The sequence below is a fragment of the Plectrocnemia conspersa genome, unplaced genomic scaffold (assembly GCF_051122295.1).
Source record: "Plectrocnemia conspersa isolate PC_06_02 unplaced genomic scaffold, ASM5112229v1 ptg000004l, whole genome shotgun sequence".
NCBI classification, from domain to species: Eukaryota; Metazoa; Arthropoda; class Insecta; order Trichoptera; family Polycentropodidae; genus Plectrocnemia; species Plectrocnemia conspersa.
The window spans coordinates 20,656,613-20,677,970 of record NW_028277168.1 but is presented as its reverse complement, the minus strand read 5'-3'; the positions used below and the strand labels follow the sequence as shown (position 1 = coordinate 20,677,970).

Below are 21,358 nucleotides of genomic sequence, written 5' to 3'. Positions count from 1 at the left end.
GCATTATTTTATAAAGCCCAAAAAATTCTATTCCACAGAAATCACATTATTTTCGTTTTTATGAATAAATCTGCTTATATTAAAAATAGTCCTTTAACATAAAATATATTATTTCATTTTGAATATTTTCCCCCAAGTAATGAGCAGTTTGATTATCCTTATTTTGACTTTTATAAATGTGATTCGCAATGACAACAATTTTTGAAAAAAATTCCATTGTCTTTTTCAATTTTTTTTTCTGAAAAACCGCGAAAATTTTAATTATTATGATTTTAAAACAACAAGCCAATGTTGTTTTTCAGCTTTATATATTTTTTAAGTTCCTAATCTATTGTTGTCTGAGTTTCCTAATGATTTTTCAATTTCATTCACTTAAATTAATTTAATCCTTCATGAGCACTGAAAGTTTTCTACAAATTTTGACAGTTTGAATATCTTTTTTTTACAAGAAAATAATTTGCAACAAGAACAAAAAGCTTTGTTTATGGAGCATAAATATATGAGTCATGTTCGTGGAACAATATCGTTATTATACTTAGATTATAGATTTTAAATGATGTGTTTATTTTATATGTTTCCAGGCTTTGTTTATACTAGAATGCTTATGCTTCCACCTTTGTTTTAACTAGAAAATTATATTGTAGTTTATTTAGCGAAGAGCAGTTTAGCTATCTTAAGTCACAGTAATTATCATATAAGCTTTAGGGACAATAGGGTCCTAGGGAGACTTACTTCGATCGTAAAATTTTACGATCGTTAATAATTGTTGAGCATTTCAGAGTATGATCTTTAAAATTCGAACACGTGTTATACATATATTTATTTAGTACATAGTATTATTCAAATGCATATTTATGAATTTATTTGGATACAGAAAACCAACGAAATATGGCAATAACGCCCTTTTTAACCGTTCTAATGCCACGCGCCTCATGCTACTCAGTCGCTATACGCACGTAATGTCAAGAGCCACATACGGTGCATATAAAGAATCTATTACTTACGCTACGAAATAATATATCATATATATTTCGATATCTATTTAGTCATCTAATGAGAAACATTTAAAAATTTAACCGCTTAAATAGCTGTAGAAATGGCTAAAATGAATCATCACTGTAGACCTCTCACGGACATCATCCCTGCGCTAGTTTCTCTACCACCGCTCGGAGAAAACATTTCGGCAAAATAGTATGTTGCAACATATGTAAATATAATCTAATAAAACTCTAACTAGATTCTACCTGCGTCTTACTGGCTGCAAAGTCACACAACCCTTAAGGAGTAATAAGTATATTGAACGTATATCCACATCTTGTACTTTACAGAAAATTGGTGGGGCGTACACCCAAAGTTGTCATCTCTTTTTCACTTATGAATAATGACGAAATGGATGGTTTGAATTTTAATAGTTATTTCTATCGCTTCAGAGGTCATATTAAAATAAAAAACTAATCATATTTTTGTTTTCACAAAGTCCCGATTGTACTTTAAATAAATGTACTTCCCATTTACAATCTATATTAACTACAGTCAAACAACTTGTTCTAACATCTTCGCCATTTAAGGTAACATATTGATGAGCCTCATCTTGTATAGGAAATAAAACATTAAAAATGTTGGTACGACACTCTCTTCTGTAGTGTGAAGATAATGTCGAAGTTAATGCTTCAAGTCATTAAGACGTATGAATATGAGATGCGGGTGATTTATTACAAAAAAATATATGTAGATGCAATTATGCCGCTAATGTATACGTGTTTATATAATTGTGTCATCAGAATGACATCACGTCTGCGTGCTTCTGGTGGTTAGAGTAGCTGCTGCAGCGTTAATGCGACAATTCAAAACATTTTAGCTCCGATGAATGACGATGCATCGACGCACTAAGCGAGCATATGGCAAGAAAATCAATTTTAACGGTGCTTTTACAATAGCCTCGGCACGAAATTGCGCAATGTGAGGTTAAGTGAACGCAGTAAAACGGCAATAAAAGCTTAATCGCCCGTTGGACGCGTCGATTATGTCATCAAGGATGGCCGAATCGCGGTTGAAAAGCGGAAATTGAAAAATGGACTACGAACGGAGCATCGGCGTGGAAAAAGCAGCTCGGTGACATGACCATAACCGGTGGCATAAATACGGCGAAACATTTCTCTGGCGTGCGGCCGGTCATGTTTATTAAACAAAGCAGTTAATGGGAGTGCCGAGATGGCGAAGGGCAATGTCGTCCGAGCAGCAGAACTCGTCTTTGGCTGACCGAAAGAAGGTTTCATCGCCAAGATGTGACGAGCGCGGACATCCGTCATCTGAGACCTAATAGAGAACGCGAAATGGCACATCATAACATTAGATTCCGTATGAATCTTGTAAGTAGTGAAAATGCTCTCAGTCATGATGGTTTCTTTTTATAGATATACATACATATGTATATGTGTACAATAAGTTCTGATCAGTGGTATATACTGTATGATAAACTATACTCAATATAGGGCCATTACCTATTGGCTCATTATCAACCCTTACTTGAGCACAATTGCTTCCCATCAGTGACGATGGACCACTGCCATCCTTGGTAGACGACTACTGATGGTCTCCCAGCATCACTATATGTTGTTGAAGACAGAAATATGGCAGAACTTAGCATACTTTTTTAAGAAATGAAACGATAATTTTAAAAGCCAAGTATATCCATCTCTGTTCCTATTTGCAGAATTTTGTATACACAGATGTTTTTAATTGCCCAAAAGTGAATCTCTTTTACAAAAATAATTTAAAGTACAAAATTGAAACGTCATAATGGGGTTCCGTCCAATTGTGCAGTTAACGCCAAAGTAATTTTAAACGATACTTTCCAAAGTAAGAGAAATAAATAACAAAACGTTTAGGGAAAAGGCCCAACTAAATAACATAATGCGTAACTTAACATACCCATATTAGTACGTTTGTTAAATGCTCGTAATGACCAGAAAAACTACCCTTTGTGCATAAATAATGAAAATAAACAATGCGTCTAACCTGCGAAAAAACCACCATTGTGATATACCCCTTTGCATTAACGACCTTCAGAATGTGTTAATCTTGCAAATTTCCATATTCAAGGCATGAACATATTTCGTTAGACGATGTACAAGGAATGTAATTGACTAACCGATTTCTGCATTTTATGACACTTTTGTCACATCGGCAGATCTTGCGATTCGAAACGAGAGGGTAAGAGAAAAGCACACACAATCTGAGATGGTAGACAACCAGACTTAGACCGAAACACGAGAGACCTCAGTGGATCATCTCGAGAACATCTCAACTAGCGCTCATTCTACAATATATTTACAACTCGACAACATTTCGTTTTGGTGAATTGTCTATTTTGGCTGCAAAGTTACACCCCTTCGGCCTCAATACCCGAAACCATAAAATAATTGTTATCGTTACGATATATTTCTGTTCTCTCGTTATAGTTAAGATCGATATTATCAGTGTCTCTACAAACTGTATGGTACGGAATAATATATGAAAATGTGCTCTATTACCAAATAGAGTTCTCTATTTATTACGACACTATAATTAAAAATGTGTTGAAACAAGAAAACGTACTTCATCTTACGGGCTAAAAATAACTATGCAGCTTACGTTTCTTGAATTAGAGCTGACCTCCGAATTAGCCCATATATATATATAACAATATATTTTTCAATATTGTAATACAATTCTCGCTGATCTCATTGTTCAATAACGTGGTTTTAGACCTTTACGTTGTAAGGTTACCAATCTTAGACATTCGCAAAAGAGAGGATAAATTTTTTGAGGAGGACGTCTGGTCACTTTAGATAAATTCATATTCAACTATAATTAATTCGGCTCTCTTATAAACGACCTAATTTATAAGATGTTTGGATGCATGTTTTTTCATTATATATTCGGTTATAAATAAATATTTGTCTAATATTTAATATTTTAACTTCTGCCCTCAAGGAAAAGTTGATAAGCTTCGACGCCAGCGGTAAATCCGATTCGAAGGACCAAATGTTTTAACTTTCTCAGTAGCATTAAATATTTTTTACTGTTAGAACGGATTTAAAGTTAATTTTAGGAACACTCGGATGTGACTTACTAAATTTAAATAATTAGGCATTTCTATAAAGTATTTTTTGTATTTATACTTTTGCCTCGGAACACGCCTATGCTTTGTGATCTCGCACACTTTTTAACTAGCTTTAAAATAAGAAGTATGTATATATTTCATATATATTGTATAAACTGAAGAGCAAGAAATAAATAAAGCTGATTTCACTTATTATAAAAATGTGCTATATTATAACCATTCGATTTTGCTTACGACTGTGTTGAAGTATTAAAGTAGATTCCTTCTTTAAATAGTAAATATTTACGACAAGAGATGGGTATAAATAAACAAAATCCCAACAATCCCGAAATTTTACAGTACGAAAACAGATTTGTCCTTGTCTCCCGCTTTTAACTGATATGCATCGCCAAACAATGGTTGTCGAATTCCACATACAAAATATTAATGGAATTGTAAATATTGCACAATAATTATAAGCGCAAAATGCAAAATTTTATATTTATTCATTTAAACCCAGCGCCAAGCACTTTTTCGAATTTCTATGGAGGTACTTTTAAGACAACCTAAATTTCGATCACCGTTATGCATCATCATCAACGCTATACTTAAAATCTGTCTTATCATCGCAATTAATAACAATAAAAAATAACAACAAAAAATTATACTTGAAACTGGTTTGCAACCTCTGGAACGTCGACAATGTTTACGCGCGGATTAGTTGAAATGCGTTTCATGAATATGATTAATTCGTCCATTTCTCAAATATGGAAATTCTCACCATTATATTTTCCGTCATTTATTTGCTTACTATATTCCACGTGTATTAAAGAAATGTAAATTTAGACAGATACAATTTACGTAATGTTGTTTTGTATGCATAATGTATAATTATTGCGAATTGAATAAACAATGTTGAGCTAAAACATTCGGGAGCCTTTCTAATTAATTACAGAAAAACATAATATTTATGTCAACAATAATTAACTAATAATATTTTCACCGACAGATGGCAAAAACATAGATTTAAAAAGTAAATGGTTTGATACTTGACTAAACTTACATCATAAAAGATTTAATACTTGACTAGTTTAAATGATATAAAATAATATAATTAATCAATTCCGTAATACGCTTGTAATAACACATTATTGAATAATGAATAAATAATTGTATTTTTGCGTTCATAGATTATTCACAATTAAATATTACTTTTAATATGCATGGCATTTCATGGCCACAAAATACAATACAATCGAACCATGTATTATGCATCAGCAAAACAATACATTAGAACTGCATTTGTAATGCAAAAAAAGGCTAATTTGCTCACCTTGTTCTCGCACGCCTCGTGACAGACATATTTGCAAACTAAAAAAAATACAACATAAATATAAGAAAAAATAGATATTGTATTAAGAATGACTTTTAAATATTTTACCTCGGCAACAGGATACTTTTCCATTGAGGGGGCGATGGCACGCGTGACATGGTCGTTCTTTGCGTACTCTTTTGCTGCGAAACTGATGGTGTTGTTGTGGCTGTTGATAGACATGATGATGCTGTACTTGCTGTTGTATTTGGGCTTGAATGTGTTGCTGCTGAAGTTTATCGTTCGTCTGTTGATTTGAAGAAACTTCCGCCTTTTCCTGCAAACATAAAATAAGTTAATTATTTACTTCCCCTTTTTATTAAATTTGTATTATCAACATGTTGCCCTATACAAAATAGGTAATAACTTCAGGGAGAAACAATAAACATTATTCAAAGACTATATCGTAAGTAGTGATACTAATTAGTTGATAGTCAAGGATGCAAACAATTTGATTTGAGTATATTTTAAGGAAAGAGTAATGGCGTACCTCAAGGATCCATGTTGGGACCATTCTTATTTATAATAAACATATTTAAACGATATAATGATGAAATAAATAGAACAAAGACATTTTGAATAAATATATTAAATTATATAATTTAATGATCATTAAATATAGTCGAAAACGTCGCCAGTGCTATTAAACGTTTTGCTGCTAAACATAAAACAAGGCTCCAACAGCACGTCAACATCGAGGCAGCAAACTCCTCAATGTGGTCAACTTGGAAAGATTACTAAAGAGGACTTTTGGGTACTTCTCGGGCACCACGCCCTCGTCCCGCAGTTGCATTAGGCTCGGGAGTTTCAGCTCATGAGCAATTGAGATCAAACCCAGCCTGGCATTCGCTCCGGAGTACTGCGCACTCCGGCGCTATGCCAAACTTCCTTCCTTGGTCGTCGCGATTGACGACCGTGGATGGGTCTACCGTCGCGAAATTCTGTTGATGGTCTCCGACATCACTAACCAATTGGAGGCGAAAATTGGATAGGGGAAATGAAGGGGATACTGAAGAGGTCTAAGCCATTCGAACTAGTTTAGTTATCATTACTGAAACTCACTTACTATTAGTGATTGTGTAGTGTAGAACAGAAAACTTTTAAACGCCAATGGGTTTAACATAGTGTTTAAAACATAAATTATTAAACATAGAGTAAAATTAATTGTTGGTCATAAACAATACCAGTATTAATGTAATAAAATAAAATTTCTTCTATATTAAATGAAATAAATTCTATTTTTGCAGAATTAACTTCAGAAATTAAATTAAATATTTATAATATAAATAGTATTATATTAATTCAAAAAATATAAAATATTTTTTTCAATATTTTATTATAATAATTTATTTAATTGGAATGTATACATATATTTTATTGAAATTTAATTTTTATAATTAAAGGAATTTGATTGATATTTATTCAAGAAATCTACTAATATTAATCTTATTCGACTATAAAAGTATATTATTTAAGAGAATTTTTTTATTAATTTCTTCTTTTGTTATATTACATATAGATATTTATATAATAAATGAAATATTTAAAATACGTTTTATTTATTATTAATTTTAAGACATAATTGTAAAGAACTTGAGAAAAAATGTCTAGCGTTATGGACATAGGAGCTGTCAGATGTCTAATAAATGTAGACAAAGGACTCCAAAAGGTTAATAAAGCAGATAAAACGACATTAAAAAAATTGAATAGGGCAATGAGTGTAGTAAAAAGATTGATTTACCAAATTATGCTATTAATGTTTTATTATCTTGTAGATGTATTACCAGCACAAATATATTATGGAGGTATTTAATCATAAATCGACAAGTGAAAGTTTAGTATCGTGACGCATCTCTGTCTATCCAGTAAGTATACGAGTGGACAGTAAAGTTTTATGGCAGACTTTTCTCTACAAAACCAGACACATTGAGTAATGAAATCCAAGTGAAGGAAACCGGCCTAAAATAAGTGAATTAAATAGATTAAATTCTAAAAATGAGTCATAAATCAGCACACCACAGAATATATGCTATTTTACAGTTTCACAAAATGTCTACAAGGTGGATACTTTGGGTTGTACAAGAATGAATTTATTGTCATATATAGTTTGAAGATCGGCCCACAGGTGGCAGTACAAATCAGGCATAAAGAATAATGAAAATACAGCAGTAGCTTAAAATGGACACAGCACTTGCAAAAAAACGGTCTGTTTTTATTTATTTTGTAGTAAATGGTGAAACGTATTTTAAATATATGTTGAATGAATGTATTTTTAATGTTGAATGATTGTAGTTGATTTATGAAAGTGTAGGTTTTTCCTCATTCTTTCTATTATTACCATTTTTTCTGTTCACCTACGTTTTTTTATTTATTTTACAATTAGATACAAGCTGATATATTTTATTTAATATATATTATTACTAATTAAACTTCTATACATTTTTTATGTGCAATAGTGCATTGGCGCTAAGTTGTTGAATTCTGCATGTAAATATGTTCCCAAAATAAATAAATAAAATGGACCTTCACATTTAGACAATAGTCTGACTCAATATTCAACCTTCACACATTTACTATTGTGATCATTGGAGCGAATCGAACGTATCAATGTTAGGAATACATTTTATTCATCCCACTGTACAATGCCATAGAAAAGATAATATATTTCACTATCCAACATATGATACGTGTAACGTACGAGCTTTTAATATAATTGGATTAATTTTCATATTGATCCTGTGTCTTTTTTCGTAGGGTGCGTGCCACTCCTTAGTCCTGCATAAGGGTGATACATGATGATGAAAAGTAGATTGAAATAGACAGTACATAGTACAAGATAGTATACATACACACTTTAAGGGGAACCCTTATATTCCAGACCACCAGGGAACCATTTAACAACCCCAAATTAACTTTGCCTTTGCCGCATCAATAAATGGAATGAATATGTTTTAAATGCATGAGGCATATGTTCGAAGTTGTTTTAAAAATAAAAAATACACTACCCTCGCCCTTTTGTGTGCGAGGGTTAATTAATCATACACAATGCAAAATTTGTATATTTAGGCAATTGTTGACTTTGTTAATGTACTGCTACATACAGTTAAACCAACTTGGGTTATCGCACGTACATGAGCATGAACGAGCAAACATTTCCAGTTTCTATAATTATCCAAATTTAATCCTGTACCAAAATTTGATTCGATTCCGGGATATGTGATTGCATTAACACTATTAGTTTATTTTTGCTACAATCACGGGCATTTTTATTGTTTAATTATATTATGTACTCAGTTTTATTAATTATATTAACGATTAGTAAACTAGTATTTTTGTGCATGTTGTATGGACAATGTTACGACAATATTGTTGATTATGTTATATAATGGTTGGGAGATCCGCAATTTGCTAAATTACTTTATGGAGGAAACAGAATCGTTTTATTATACACTTCCTCTTAACATAGATGAGTTTAACTGTGTTGAAACACACGCATGATTAACTTATATAATGTAAACGAACTACAATGTTTTGAGCAAATTAAATGGATTTAGAGTATTAAAAACATAGGGGACTTGTCAACATATTGTGCCTGTATAAAAATTAAAGTTTTACTATATTTATGACCGAGAAAGAATATAATTTATTTAATATACATTATATAAAATTCAATATAATCTGAAATATTTACGACCTGCTCTTAATGTTTGTATTTAATTAAACTTTACTGTTTAAAATCCGGCAAAACAATTATTAAGCCTGAAAATAAAAGTATTGTTTTTTATATAAATGATAAAATTTAATATGTATTTATAAGATATCATATTTCAATATTCTTTATTTTGAAAAATAATCTAAAATCATGTTTAATCGCATTTTTATGATTAATTGTAATATATTATTATGTATAGTTATTATTTAAACAATTTTTAAAATAGTAAGCATTCGACGTTACATGATAAATTATTAAAGTAGAAAAATGTAGTTCTTCTTTTAAAATTGCCATAAAAAATGCATTTTATGTAAGTTTTTTTTATAAATAATATTTAACTAAGACTAACATGGTGCATTCAAATACTTATTTAATAATTTTTTTATAGTATACATGATGTTTAATATTATAGTATATTTTACCTTTTATTGAGCTGGTTTTGCAATACTATAAATTTTATCATTGTATAATAAAACAAGAAGAGAATTATTATATTATAATATTTGATTTTAGCACAAAAATTTACCTTAAATTTTGATATTCAATTTTTTTTTTAAAAAATGTTCTAAAGTAAAATATATACAACAAAAATATACGTAAAAATGATAAAACCCTATTGATTTTTATACAGATTTATTTTATTTTATCACTATTTCAACTTTAAATAAATTAAATATATATTAATATCACGGTGTTTTATAACATTGGCAAATACATTGTTTTTTTATTCCATTTATTGTTGATTTGAAAACCTCTTAATTTTCATATACAATATTTAAAAATAACGCAATAGCTTTCTGGCCAATTTTGTTGTTATTTATCTATTACATTGTTAAAAGTCATTGGACATCTGTCCACGTACAAATGTTTATTTATTTCAATCCTCTACCGTGACATAATCAACTGAAAGGCTAATGATTCACCCCGTGTCCAACAATGGGAGACAATAGTCGGTGATTACGTGACACAAACGGGCCGCATACAAAAAAAAGCGACAAAGAAACGAAAACTATTTCCAGGTAAAAATAAAACTAAAATAAACTATCACAAACACAATGGGTCAACTAATCGAGAGTTCTAAACTAACCAAAAAGGCGGATAAATCAAGTGTATGTTGATGAGATCGCCGGATGGTCGTTGGCACCTGTTCCGGTACGGGATTATCCCGTTCGACTTCCCGCATAATGTCGTTCACCGTGTCCCAATTTCATCCCGGTGGTCCCTCAAATATATTCGCCCGAGCGAAAGTCTCTTCCGCACCATACACGTAGAAAACACTACTACTTATACGCATCGATTTGCTTCGCCTGCTAACTTTTTGATTTCCTGTAGAAAAGTTTTAAAAAATGAGGGTATCCCTGTAATATATGATATCCGATCAAGAACACGTTTGACACGAGATTGCTTTTATAAATCTTAATTTTATATTGTAAAGAAAAGCAATAGCTAAGAGAATCCACTTTAAATTGCTCTATCGTGTTTATAAAAATACCGTCAAAATTGTGTACCAATATTCTGTACTATGTACATACATATTATATCATTTACTGTATGTTTTGCGTCATACTTTCAGTGATAATTTAGTTAGAGCCTTTAACTGCGATGTTATAAAATATGGAACCGTTTTTATTCTGTAATAACAATTTATATTTAGAGTTACACGCTGCTTTCAAACCCATTGTTTATATATATAAAATTATCGTTTTTCTACAATTTTGCCATTAAAAATACTTCTACATAAATTGAATATGATACACATAGTACATATAACATTGATTTAAAATCGAGTTTTCTGAGATTATCTGAGACTTTTTAATTAAATAAAAATTAATTTTATTATATTAATGTGTACGAGGTGGAACCCAAAAATAACGAGACTTTGTTTATAACTTTATTATTTTTCAATATTTTTACACAAAATTTTGCTCGCCTTCAAACTACTCTCCAATAACAAATATTCACTTGTCCAAACATTTCTTCCATTGTTCAAAACAGTTTTGGAACACACATAGTGGGATGTCTTTTATTTGTTTTACCTCTTTCTCTCTTCCACAGCCCAAAACATTTTTCTTTAATGTCCCTTTTGATTCTAGGGAACAAAAATAAGTCACAGTGGGAGAAAAAATCAGTGTCATTCCGTTTTTGCTCAAAAACTGCCTCATACACATGCGGTGTGAGTCGGTGCGTTAACCTGATACAAGAACCAATCCCCTGTGGGCCCAAAATCCGCTCTTTTCTTCCTGATGCTCTATCTCAACCTTTTCAAAACCTCCATGTAGAAGTGCTGCTTAACTGTTTGTCTCGATGGAACAAACTCTGCGCGCATAACACTTCTGGCACCAAAAAACCTAATAAGCATCGTCTTAATGTTTGATTTAACCTGACGTGCTTTTTTCGGACGAGGAAAGTGAGCTGTTTTCTATTGGCTTGATTGTTGCTTGGTTTCGAGACCGTATCCATAACACCATGTTTCATCACTTGTAATAACCTTCGAAAAAATCTGGGTCCTCTTCCAATTGATTTTTTAACTCATGATTTTTTAGCTCATGACAGGCGAAGCTCCCTTTGATCCTCAGTGAGGAGACATGGCATTTGACTATAACTCTTCTCATAAGCAAATCCTCCGACAAAATCCTCTGAACTGAACTCCATGACATTCCAAACATATCAGAAATTTGATCATTTTTTTCGCGACGCTCTTCATAGATGAGGGTGTTAATTTTTTCAACAGCCATCTCACGTGTTTTCCACGTAGGAAAAAGTTGTTTTGGTAAAAAAAATGTTACACACGAATGGGTTTTCTCACGGTAATAAAACGTTGCATACTAACTCATACTGGTTCCCTCTACGATACCCATTACCCATAACTCTCCACAGCACAAGTCTCATTACTTTTGGGTCCCCCTTATATGTGTTGCTAACATTTTTCTTGTAGTCAAATTTATTATATGTAATACACTTAAATGTATGTAAATATTGAATATTTTTTGCAAATATTCAATAACCTGATTTATACTTTAAAGTTGTGGACGGCAACCATTTAAGAGGGGGCATAAATTGGTCAGTCAATTATTCTTTTTTTAATTTTTTTATTTCATTAGGATTCATAGTATTTCATTAAATTACATGCATTTTTCAGGCCAAAATTTTTCTGTTTATAATCCACGTCAAAAGCAATAAAATCAGCAGTGGAATATTTAGACTCTAAACCAGTGTTTCCCACGGTGGGGCGTACGCCCCACCGGTGGGGCACCACGCCTCAGAGGTGGGGCACCACGCTTCAGGGATGGGACACGTCGGAAATTATCAAATATTCCACATATAAATATAATTTGCTCGTTCACGACTAAATATACCCACGTGCGTAGGATTTCTTAAAATTTGGATTTATACCTGCTGGGCATGACGAATGCCTACCTTTTTGTCTTCTGTGTGAGAAATCCTTTACCAATGAAACAATGAAACGTGGTCGTCTTGAAGTACATTTGAAGGCGAAACATAGTACTCATATTAATTCAGATATTATTTTCTTTCAAAATCTTAAAGAAAAATTTAGAAAACGAACAACATTAACAAATCTATTTTGTGCACAAACTGCAAGTATTGATCGTAGTCTTGAGGCTAGTTACCAAATTTCATTGCTCATCGCTAAATGTGGAAAAAACCATACTATAGGAGAGGATCTAATCAAGCCATCAATATCAGCATTTCTTAAAACAGTTCTACAACAAGATGACAAACTCATGAAGGCTATGCCCCTCAGCAACACTACTGTTTGCAGAAGAATAGACGAATTGAGTGAAAACGTTGAAATCCAACTTGTTGAAAAGCTGAAAACAAGAAAATTTTCACTACAAATGGATGAATCAACTTTAAGAGACAGTGAAGCCGTGTTGCTAGCTTACGTAAGATATATTGATAAAAGAGAATTTGCAGAAGAAATGTTATTCTGCAAATCATTAGAAAGCACCACTACCTCCAAAGATATATTTAATAAGCTAAAAGAATATTTAGATGTTAAAAATATACCAATGAAAAATATAATATCTTGTGCTGCAGATGGTGCCCCCAATATGATGGGAAAGAAAAATGGCTGCTTAAAATTAATGAAAGACGAGAATCCAGATATGACTGTGGTGCATTGTGTTCACAGGGAAAACTTGGTGGCTAAATACATTTCACCTGTTCTAAATGAGGTACTAAATTCCGTTATAAAGTGTATCAATATGATTAAAACTAGTGCTAAATCTGAGCGTCTCTTCAAGTTATTTTGTGAAGAACAAAATGCGGAACACGTAAGACTGTTACTTCACACTGAAGTAAGATGGCTCTCAAAAGGAAATTCCTTAAAAAGATTTATGGAACTATTTGATACCCTTTGTGATTTTTTAAGCAACCGATCTGATATGAAGTTTTTGAGTAAAGCATTTGTAAGCTATTTAACTGATATATTTGAAAAATTAAATATTTTAAATAGCCAACTTCAAGGATCAGAGAAAACACTTGTCGATGCAAAAGCAAAGATATTTGCATTTACCACTTTTATCGAATTATCTAAAAAAAATATTTTTAACAACAATTTTGAAAAATTTTACTGGCTCCAAAAATGTGAAGTGACTGATAATGCTAAACGTGTTATTTTGGACCATCTGCAAACTGTATCAACTGATTTTAAAGAACGATTTGCTGATTTAAAAGAGATACATTTTCCAGCTTGGTTGACACAACCAATGCTGGTAGATATTTCAAATGAAAATTTGTATGAAGAAGAACTTTCGGAAATGCAAAATGATGATTCGATTACAAATTTATTCAATATAAAAGGAATAATGGCATGGATGTGCGAAGAAGCTAACACAAAATATCCTAATATTACTTTGCATGCTAGAAATTTATTATTACCCTTTCCATCATCTTATTTAGTGGAATGTGGTTTTAGCGCCATAAGCGATTTACTCATTAAAAAAATAAATCGATTGAATATTACAAATAGAGGGGACTTAAGACTGAAATTAACCAAGTTAGATCCAGACATAAAATTTCTTTGTAACAAGCGTAAGTGAATTTAATAATTTAATAATGAATTAGACATTACCATTTTATTTTATTTTACTTACATTTTTAATTTGTATTTTGTAATTATTTCAATTATAATATACGTTTTGAAAATTTACCTACTGTTTTATTAAAAAAAGATGCCGGTGGGGCATATGACTTTTGAAAAGACTACGGTGGGGAATGGCATAAAGAAGGCTGGGAAACACTGCTCTAAACCAAATTTTGACCAATAGCGATTGTTATAGAAGCATAAGCTTAAAGGCAATAATGTTTTTATATCCAGAATTTTGCTTTAAGCGATTTCGATTCCTAATTCATCTCATTGTTGCAATAGCAATAAATGAGTTACAAAGGCCATCGGCCATTTTGACAAAAATGACAAACGTATAAACGTAACTTTTCGAGTACGATACACCTATAAATAAAACACCGTGACGAGCTATAGTAAATTTATTATTTAAAAAAGTATTAAGACTTTCAATAGAATCATCTACTACATTAATAGCTATGTTCAACATGTTCGTCTGTGTATTCCAAAGTACTAAAATAACGATAATCAAAATGTTAAACAAGATGGAATTCTTCAGAGCTCATTATAGAGCGATTTCAAAGAACGTATCAAAGACTAATTCAAAGCAAATCATTCAGTCTAAGTTTAAGTATACATTCCAATGCAACTAATCAAGAGGATAAGCATACTTATATAAGTGTTTCTTTTATTTTATAAATTTTATATACAGTTGCCATTTGGGAACCGAAATTTTCAAGATAAAAGGAAAATCAACTTCCGGAAAAAGCTAATTTAACAAGTTTATAAAAGTTGCTCCAACAAACTCTTCATAAAACTTTTGTTCTTCCTTTTTATTAATATGTATGAAGTTTGATCGATATTTTTGTTACGCTCTCCGCCAGTCCATAAGCTGATGCTTAATATCTCAAAACTGAATATGTAGTCGTAAATAAGCGTTCGACGGGGTGTGCTCGTAAATAAACCAATGGCAAATTTTGATATCCCGTACCTAACGCTTCTACATAATAAATTCAATAAAAGCCTCTCATATCTTCGGGTGCGTCTCGTGTCGCTTTTTGCTTTTATGGCCTTTGTTTCACGTACCACAAACATGAATATATTGATTTAGAAGCAGCATTAAAGTCACCGTGCTTTGCTCTAAGCCGGCAGGGCTTTGAAGGTGCTCAAAACCACTTTATGCCGTCCCTTTGTTTATTTTAAAGAACGAAGACGTTTATCACATTATTTTATACCCAACACATACACAGGTTATTCAAAAAGTTCCTGAACTTTTAAAATAACACGTCAACGCTATATCTTTGAAAGTAAAATTTCCGCTCTGCATCATTTTATTTATAGTGTATCGTACATATCTGTCGATATTATTATGCTTCAGACAACATCACTAAATTTAATCATACTTAAATAACATTGGAATAGGAATTACTGATGCTTAACTGTTTTTGTATATAACAAATCTTGGGCATCATAGTGTAGTACCCTTTGAAATATAGATAAAGTTAAAAATACACAAAATATTCTTTGATTGCCTAATGATTGATATAAAAAGGGTTATAGTTGTATTTTTCTGATCAGGAACTATATTTAAAGACTCAGTTCTCACAATTATTATGCATGAATCATTTCATATTTTTTTCACTGCAACCCATGGAGAATTGTAAAAAGTCATACCTACACCATAAATTAAATTCACATGATACAACCAGAGATGAGAAATTTACGATTTTTTTTATTTTTCTATGAATATTTATTTTAATAATATAAAAATTAAAAATATATCGATCGATCGCCCAAATTATGCATTTTTTCACTTTATAAAAAATAATCGAGCTCCAACGAGGCCGGCCTCCAGTTATTTACATCTGCTGGTCGCTCTATCATCGAGCCTGATTGGCACCGTCTGTTTTTTTGCATAGGTTCATGTGCAAAGTGCACTTTTGCGTATACTTCTAATCCGCTTCAATATAAGACTAAAACGCGTATAATGCTAACGATAAAATCGCAAATAAGTAATGCAATTAATTTTATATTATTTTATCAAGTAATTGCGATGGATATCAACAATCAACGAAAACGAAAGAATTTTTCGAAACATAAAAAAGTTAATGTATCAATAGCAAATTTAAAAGGGAATTTTATTTTATTATCAATAATATACATATCATTCAATATCGATCTAATTTTGCCACCCAAACAATCTGCTACTAAAAAAGCACTTTTAGAATATACTCCAGAAATTTCTATTTTCATTAAAATATTTTTTTCGCCTAAATTTTTTTTCTAGAAAATGTACCAATTAAATTTGAACAATAACTTTTACTTGACTTTTTTTGGCACACAGAATCAGTTTTTATTACATTTTTTATATTTAAAAAAATCATGGGAAAGATAAAATATTTTTTATTATATAACACTTTTTTATTATCCTGGAAAAAAATATATATATTTTTAATATTATAATTTAATTTCCAAAGCCTCGTATGTGGCTCTTGGAAATATGGTCGCGAAGCGACTGAGCCCCGTACGTGGCTCGTGGCATTATAAAGGTTAACTATATTGCTTCATATTGGGGATCTTTTCTATATTAGAAAAAAATTCTCGATTCTCAAATATTGCACGTTGCACGTGACTTTTTGAACGGCGTTAGTTTCGAAAGCTATTTAAAAGATACCTATAAGATCCTGTTTGGAACTCTATCCACCACCCACTAATCCCATTGTGCGTTTTCTACGGTCAAAACATTAAATTCACTTAGTATAATACACCAAACCAGTTGCAAGCATTCTTATCATACTCGGAGCCGTTTTAGCAAGTCAGGCTAAGGTACAATATAAATACAGGAAATCGTGTAGATAGCCTTGGTACACATAACAATTCACACTATATTTGAATAACCCGTTCCAACCATAGGATTTCACAGGTTCATTGCCATTCCGCATTGGGTGTATAGCAAAACAATACATCCTTGCGCATTGTATGGCATTTTATATTTTATTTGTTTGTGCGTTGATCAATTTTAATTGCGAATTGTGGTCACGAGCCGCCGTTGAAATAAATAACCGATTCGAGCCGAGTGACCCGTGACCCCGTAACGATTCGACACGTGAAAAGAAACTTTTGAAAAAAATATGTATATGCTATTGCAAAAAGTGAGTATAACAAAGCTTATTCGAAACGTGCGCGACCCTTGGCGACCCGGGACCCTGTGAAATGAAATTAAGACCTCGAACTCTTAAAAGTGCAAAAAGAGTATTGAATCGTATAAGATGCTATACAAGTAGACCATATAATATATTTAAAGAATTGTGCTAACTGGTATTAACACTGCTGATTTTCTTCTTTAGAGAGTTGGGAATATATAATATCTTCAATTTAAAACATGAGTGCAGAATTTTTTTATACGATTTTGTCATACGTGGTCTAGAAATATTATTTATGGTTAGACCAATGACAAGTACCACAGTTAATTAACTTAAACAGGGACGTCATTTCAGCTTTTTATATGGGGAGGAAAAGGTTGGCCAAATTCAAGGGGGTACCTGTTTAGAATCCACGTCAAAAGCAATATAATCAGCAGTGGAATATAACAATATTACGACTAATAATAAGTGAGAATCGAATTAAGCATATCTAAACCGAACTTTGACCAATATGAGGGCGCAAAAATCGACGTCAAAATCTTTAAGTGTTCAGTCATCCTGTTGTGGATCTTATTTTAATCGATGCTTTTGTGAAACTTTGCATCCTATGATTCCCAATTTTTCACCCATTTGCTCTTATGTATAATGAAATTGTTTGAATTTCACCAGCCAGATCAGCGATGTATGTATTAACAATATTATCATTAAATTATTTTTAGCTTAACATATTTAACATACATATACACTAAAATATTTTTAGAAACTTTAATAGTATGACGTTAACAATTAATTTGTTTACTCGTTTTGATTTGATTCATTCTGTGAATCCAATAAAACTATATTAGCTCTTGACCTTCACTTTAATCGTTGCTTTTTTAGCAGTAATGCAATGTTATTATATTATTTAAAATAAAATAATTTATAAGCGATAAGCAAAAAAATAATAATAGGTTGTACTTTATAACAATATTAGTAAAATATTATTGTTTGTAAAAAATCTTAAACATTCAAGAGATAAACATTCAAAAAAAATTTTACGGCTTTAAATTTTATCTACAATTTTCTAAACACAAATTACACTATCTATATGGAAGGTCATATTACGCGATATCATACTATAGGATCCATAAGCGACTAATATATGAAAGATAAGATAAAAATAGTGTTTTTTATTAAACTATCCGATAGCATAAGCAATATTATTCAAAAATATAAACAGCTAGGAATTTTCTGTTGTATGTTAAATAATAAAATAAATACCATTTTAGGAAAATTTTGTGAAGGGCAATCAAACTGGTTTTTATGACAAGATGCCAAGATTGTTTTGATTGTGGATAGTTTTCATACACATGAGAAAATGCGCCGAATGAAGAATCTCGTAAATGTCGAAATTATTTTTACAACACCGTGATTCTTACATGCGCATATAACTAGTTTTAATTTAAGATTAACTTCAAGGTAACGCGTTTTTTATCGGTTAAATTTATTAATCCGATCGATAAATTATTAATACCGTGACGAATCTCATCAATGGGTTGCTCGTAGGCCTCAAACCGAATGATACATCTAATTTATTAGTTCATCGACTGAATAATATATTGGCATTAAGGTTTCATGTGTGACTAATTTAAAAGCAGACAATATAATTAAACGGGAAAATGGGCCAATTCGCTAAATTAATTATTTATCGCAATTTGATATGGTCGGTTATTTAATTAACGTTTCTGAGATATGGGTCTAGTTTTAATTGGTTTGGTCGTTTATTATCCAATTAAGTATTATAAGGGAGATCTGCTTTTGAAAGTGAATATATTTATAGTTTAAAAGCCAGACAGGGTTTTCGAAACTTTAAACAGTCAGCGCGAAATTATAAACCTTTGTCGAACTTCATCATTATAAACTATAAACAACTCTGCTTAAAATTTTGCCACAAATAGGCATGCTAATCTACATAAATCAAAATATAATTAAAAACAATTTTTGAGTTATTTTATACAAAGCAAAATGTAGTATTTTGTATTATAGACTTGAATTGATGCTCTCCTATAAAACCCTTAAGTGATACATCTACTGCGAATAATGTAATTCCGCCGAATAAGGAAAAGAGGAAAATTTTATCATTATCTATCATAGGCAATCAATAATTTAGTTTTTCTTTCCATATGTTTTTTGCCAAAGGAGTCTTTTGCTATCATATATGGTATATATTGGAGTTTTTTATTAACTTAATTATCAAGCAATTAATATTGTAAATATATATGTCAAATATCTAGGAAGATTTAGTAAAATAATATCTTATCTGCAAAGTCATTTCAACGCCATATTGTGTTAAGCGATGTATAGAGTCGCCTATGTCCTATTTATGCCAGGACACAAAGTTGATAATCTCTGACTCATGACGTGTGTACACAAAATCGTAAAGTCTAAATTAGGTCTATCTGGAGCGCCGTTTCGCAAAACGACATCTGCTTTGGAGCAGATGCTGCGCAGAAGGCAGACAGGCCTGGCTCTGGAGAGCCATGTGCAACGATCAGATGACCGAGATAAATTCAAATAAGATGCCGGCGGTCCAACACAGAAGATGTGATCCCGAGAGGAGAGCTCAGCCAGGCGCAAACAAAAGCGAAATGAATGAATGATTCGCCCCCGAGTCTGGGTCGCCATTAATCCGAATCTTTGTTCCGGAAAAGGGGAGACAAAGTCGAAGTTTCACCGACAAACTTTCCTTTGAGAGCATAGTATTGTGTTCGTATATCACAATACGCTTGTAAAATTTCATACGTATAAATATTCATTTCGCTTAATTTTGTCAGATTGCTCGGGCGTAAGGAGTTGGAAACTTTTTATGTGCTTCATTTTGCTACCCGCATAAAATATCGCACCGCATAAAGCGAGAATGGGCCTTTAAAATAATATTTTATATTTTTTTTATTATCCGCGAAACATTAATTTGCATTTTAGTGGCAATTTGCAGGAATATTTTTGCAGATTAAAACAAACGTCGGACGTATAACGTAACTTTATTATGAACATTTTATAAAAGTTGTTCAAAATGATCGTATTTCTAAGTAATCCGATAAAAGTCTATACACCATCCATTTTCAACAAATGTCCTGCAAACTGCCCATTAAGCGTATTTCTCTAAATTCGGTTCTGCATTAAGATACGATGAAACTGATATGGTGGCTCTCCCGTAAATACTACCAAATTCCCCCAATCCCTTTTTATGCATGTGTGCTCTTTAAAGCTCATTTTACCGATTTAAAAAAAGCTTATTCGTAATCTACATTAAGTTCGTAATATAATAAAAAAAATACTTTTGAACACCGCTACAAGCTTTATGAATATGAATATCAAATTAAATTAAAGCCATTGTAAAGCAGACGATTCGCAGATATTATACAATTTAATTAAAATTAAGAAACATTTATGTATAATGAATTCAATGTTTGTTTAGCATTTTTAATTACCTACAAACACATACGAATGAGCAGCTTACATAAATGAATTGTCTAAGTATTAATTAAAAATAATTGTATTTACTACACAATCTTGAACTACGGTTAAATATGCATCCATATTAAATATTATTAAGAAGTTCTATTATAAAATAATATAAACTTAAAAGCATTGATTTTATTTAGTTCAAACTAAATCAAAAATTCCCATATAGTCCAGTCAAATAAGGCGAAATAAAGGCTAAACCTCGGAATGAAAGATACCAAGCTAAAATTTTGCACAGACCTTCGTTTTGATGTTCTAAGGACAGGGTGAAAAGTCTCATAAAATATCGTGTCTGCTAATCAAGATATCAAAGGTCAAAAGTCACAAAATTTGTTTTTTTGCAAATATCTCGCGTTTTATGCGTTGCACGTCATTAGATGCTTCACAAAACTTGTAAAGCATAAAATTATCTACAAGTTTAATTATAATATTTGTTTTGTATCATTAACCGTTTTTG

General features: G+C 31.5%; 1 protein-coding gene across 3 annotated transcripts in view; it reads right to left on the bottom strand.

Moving 5' to 3' along the window:
• Positions 1-21,358, bottom strand: part of by (focal adhesion protein tensin) — a 209,996-nt gene that overhangs the window by 72,382 nt on the left and 116,256 nt on the right. For all 3 annotated transcript variants that reach the window (XM_088184383.1, XM_088184382.1, XM_088184384.1), the window contains 2 exons: positions 5,526-5,733; positions 5,418-5,455 (listed from right to left, as the gene is read on the bottom strand). In XM_088184383.1, the coding sequence (XP_088040509.1) occupies positions 5,418-5,455; positions 5,526-5,733 (246 nt within the window). The remainder of the gene's footprint in view (positions 1-5,417; positions 5,456-5,525; positions 5,734-21,358) is intronic.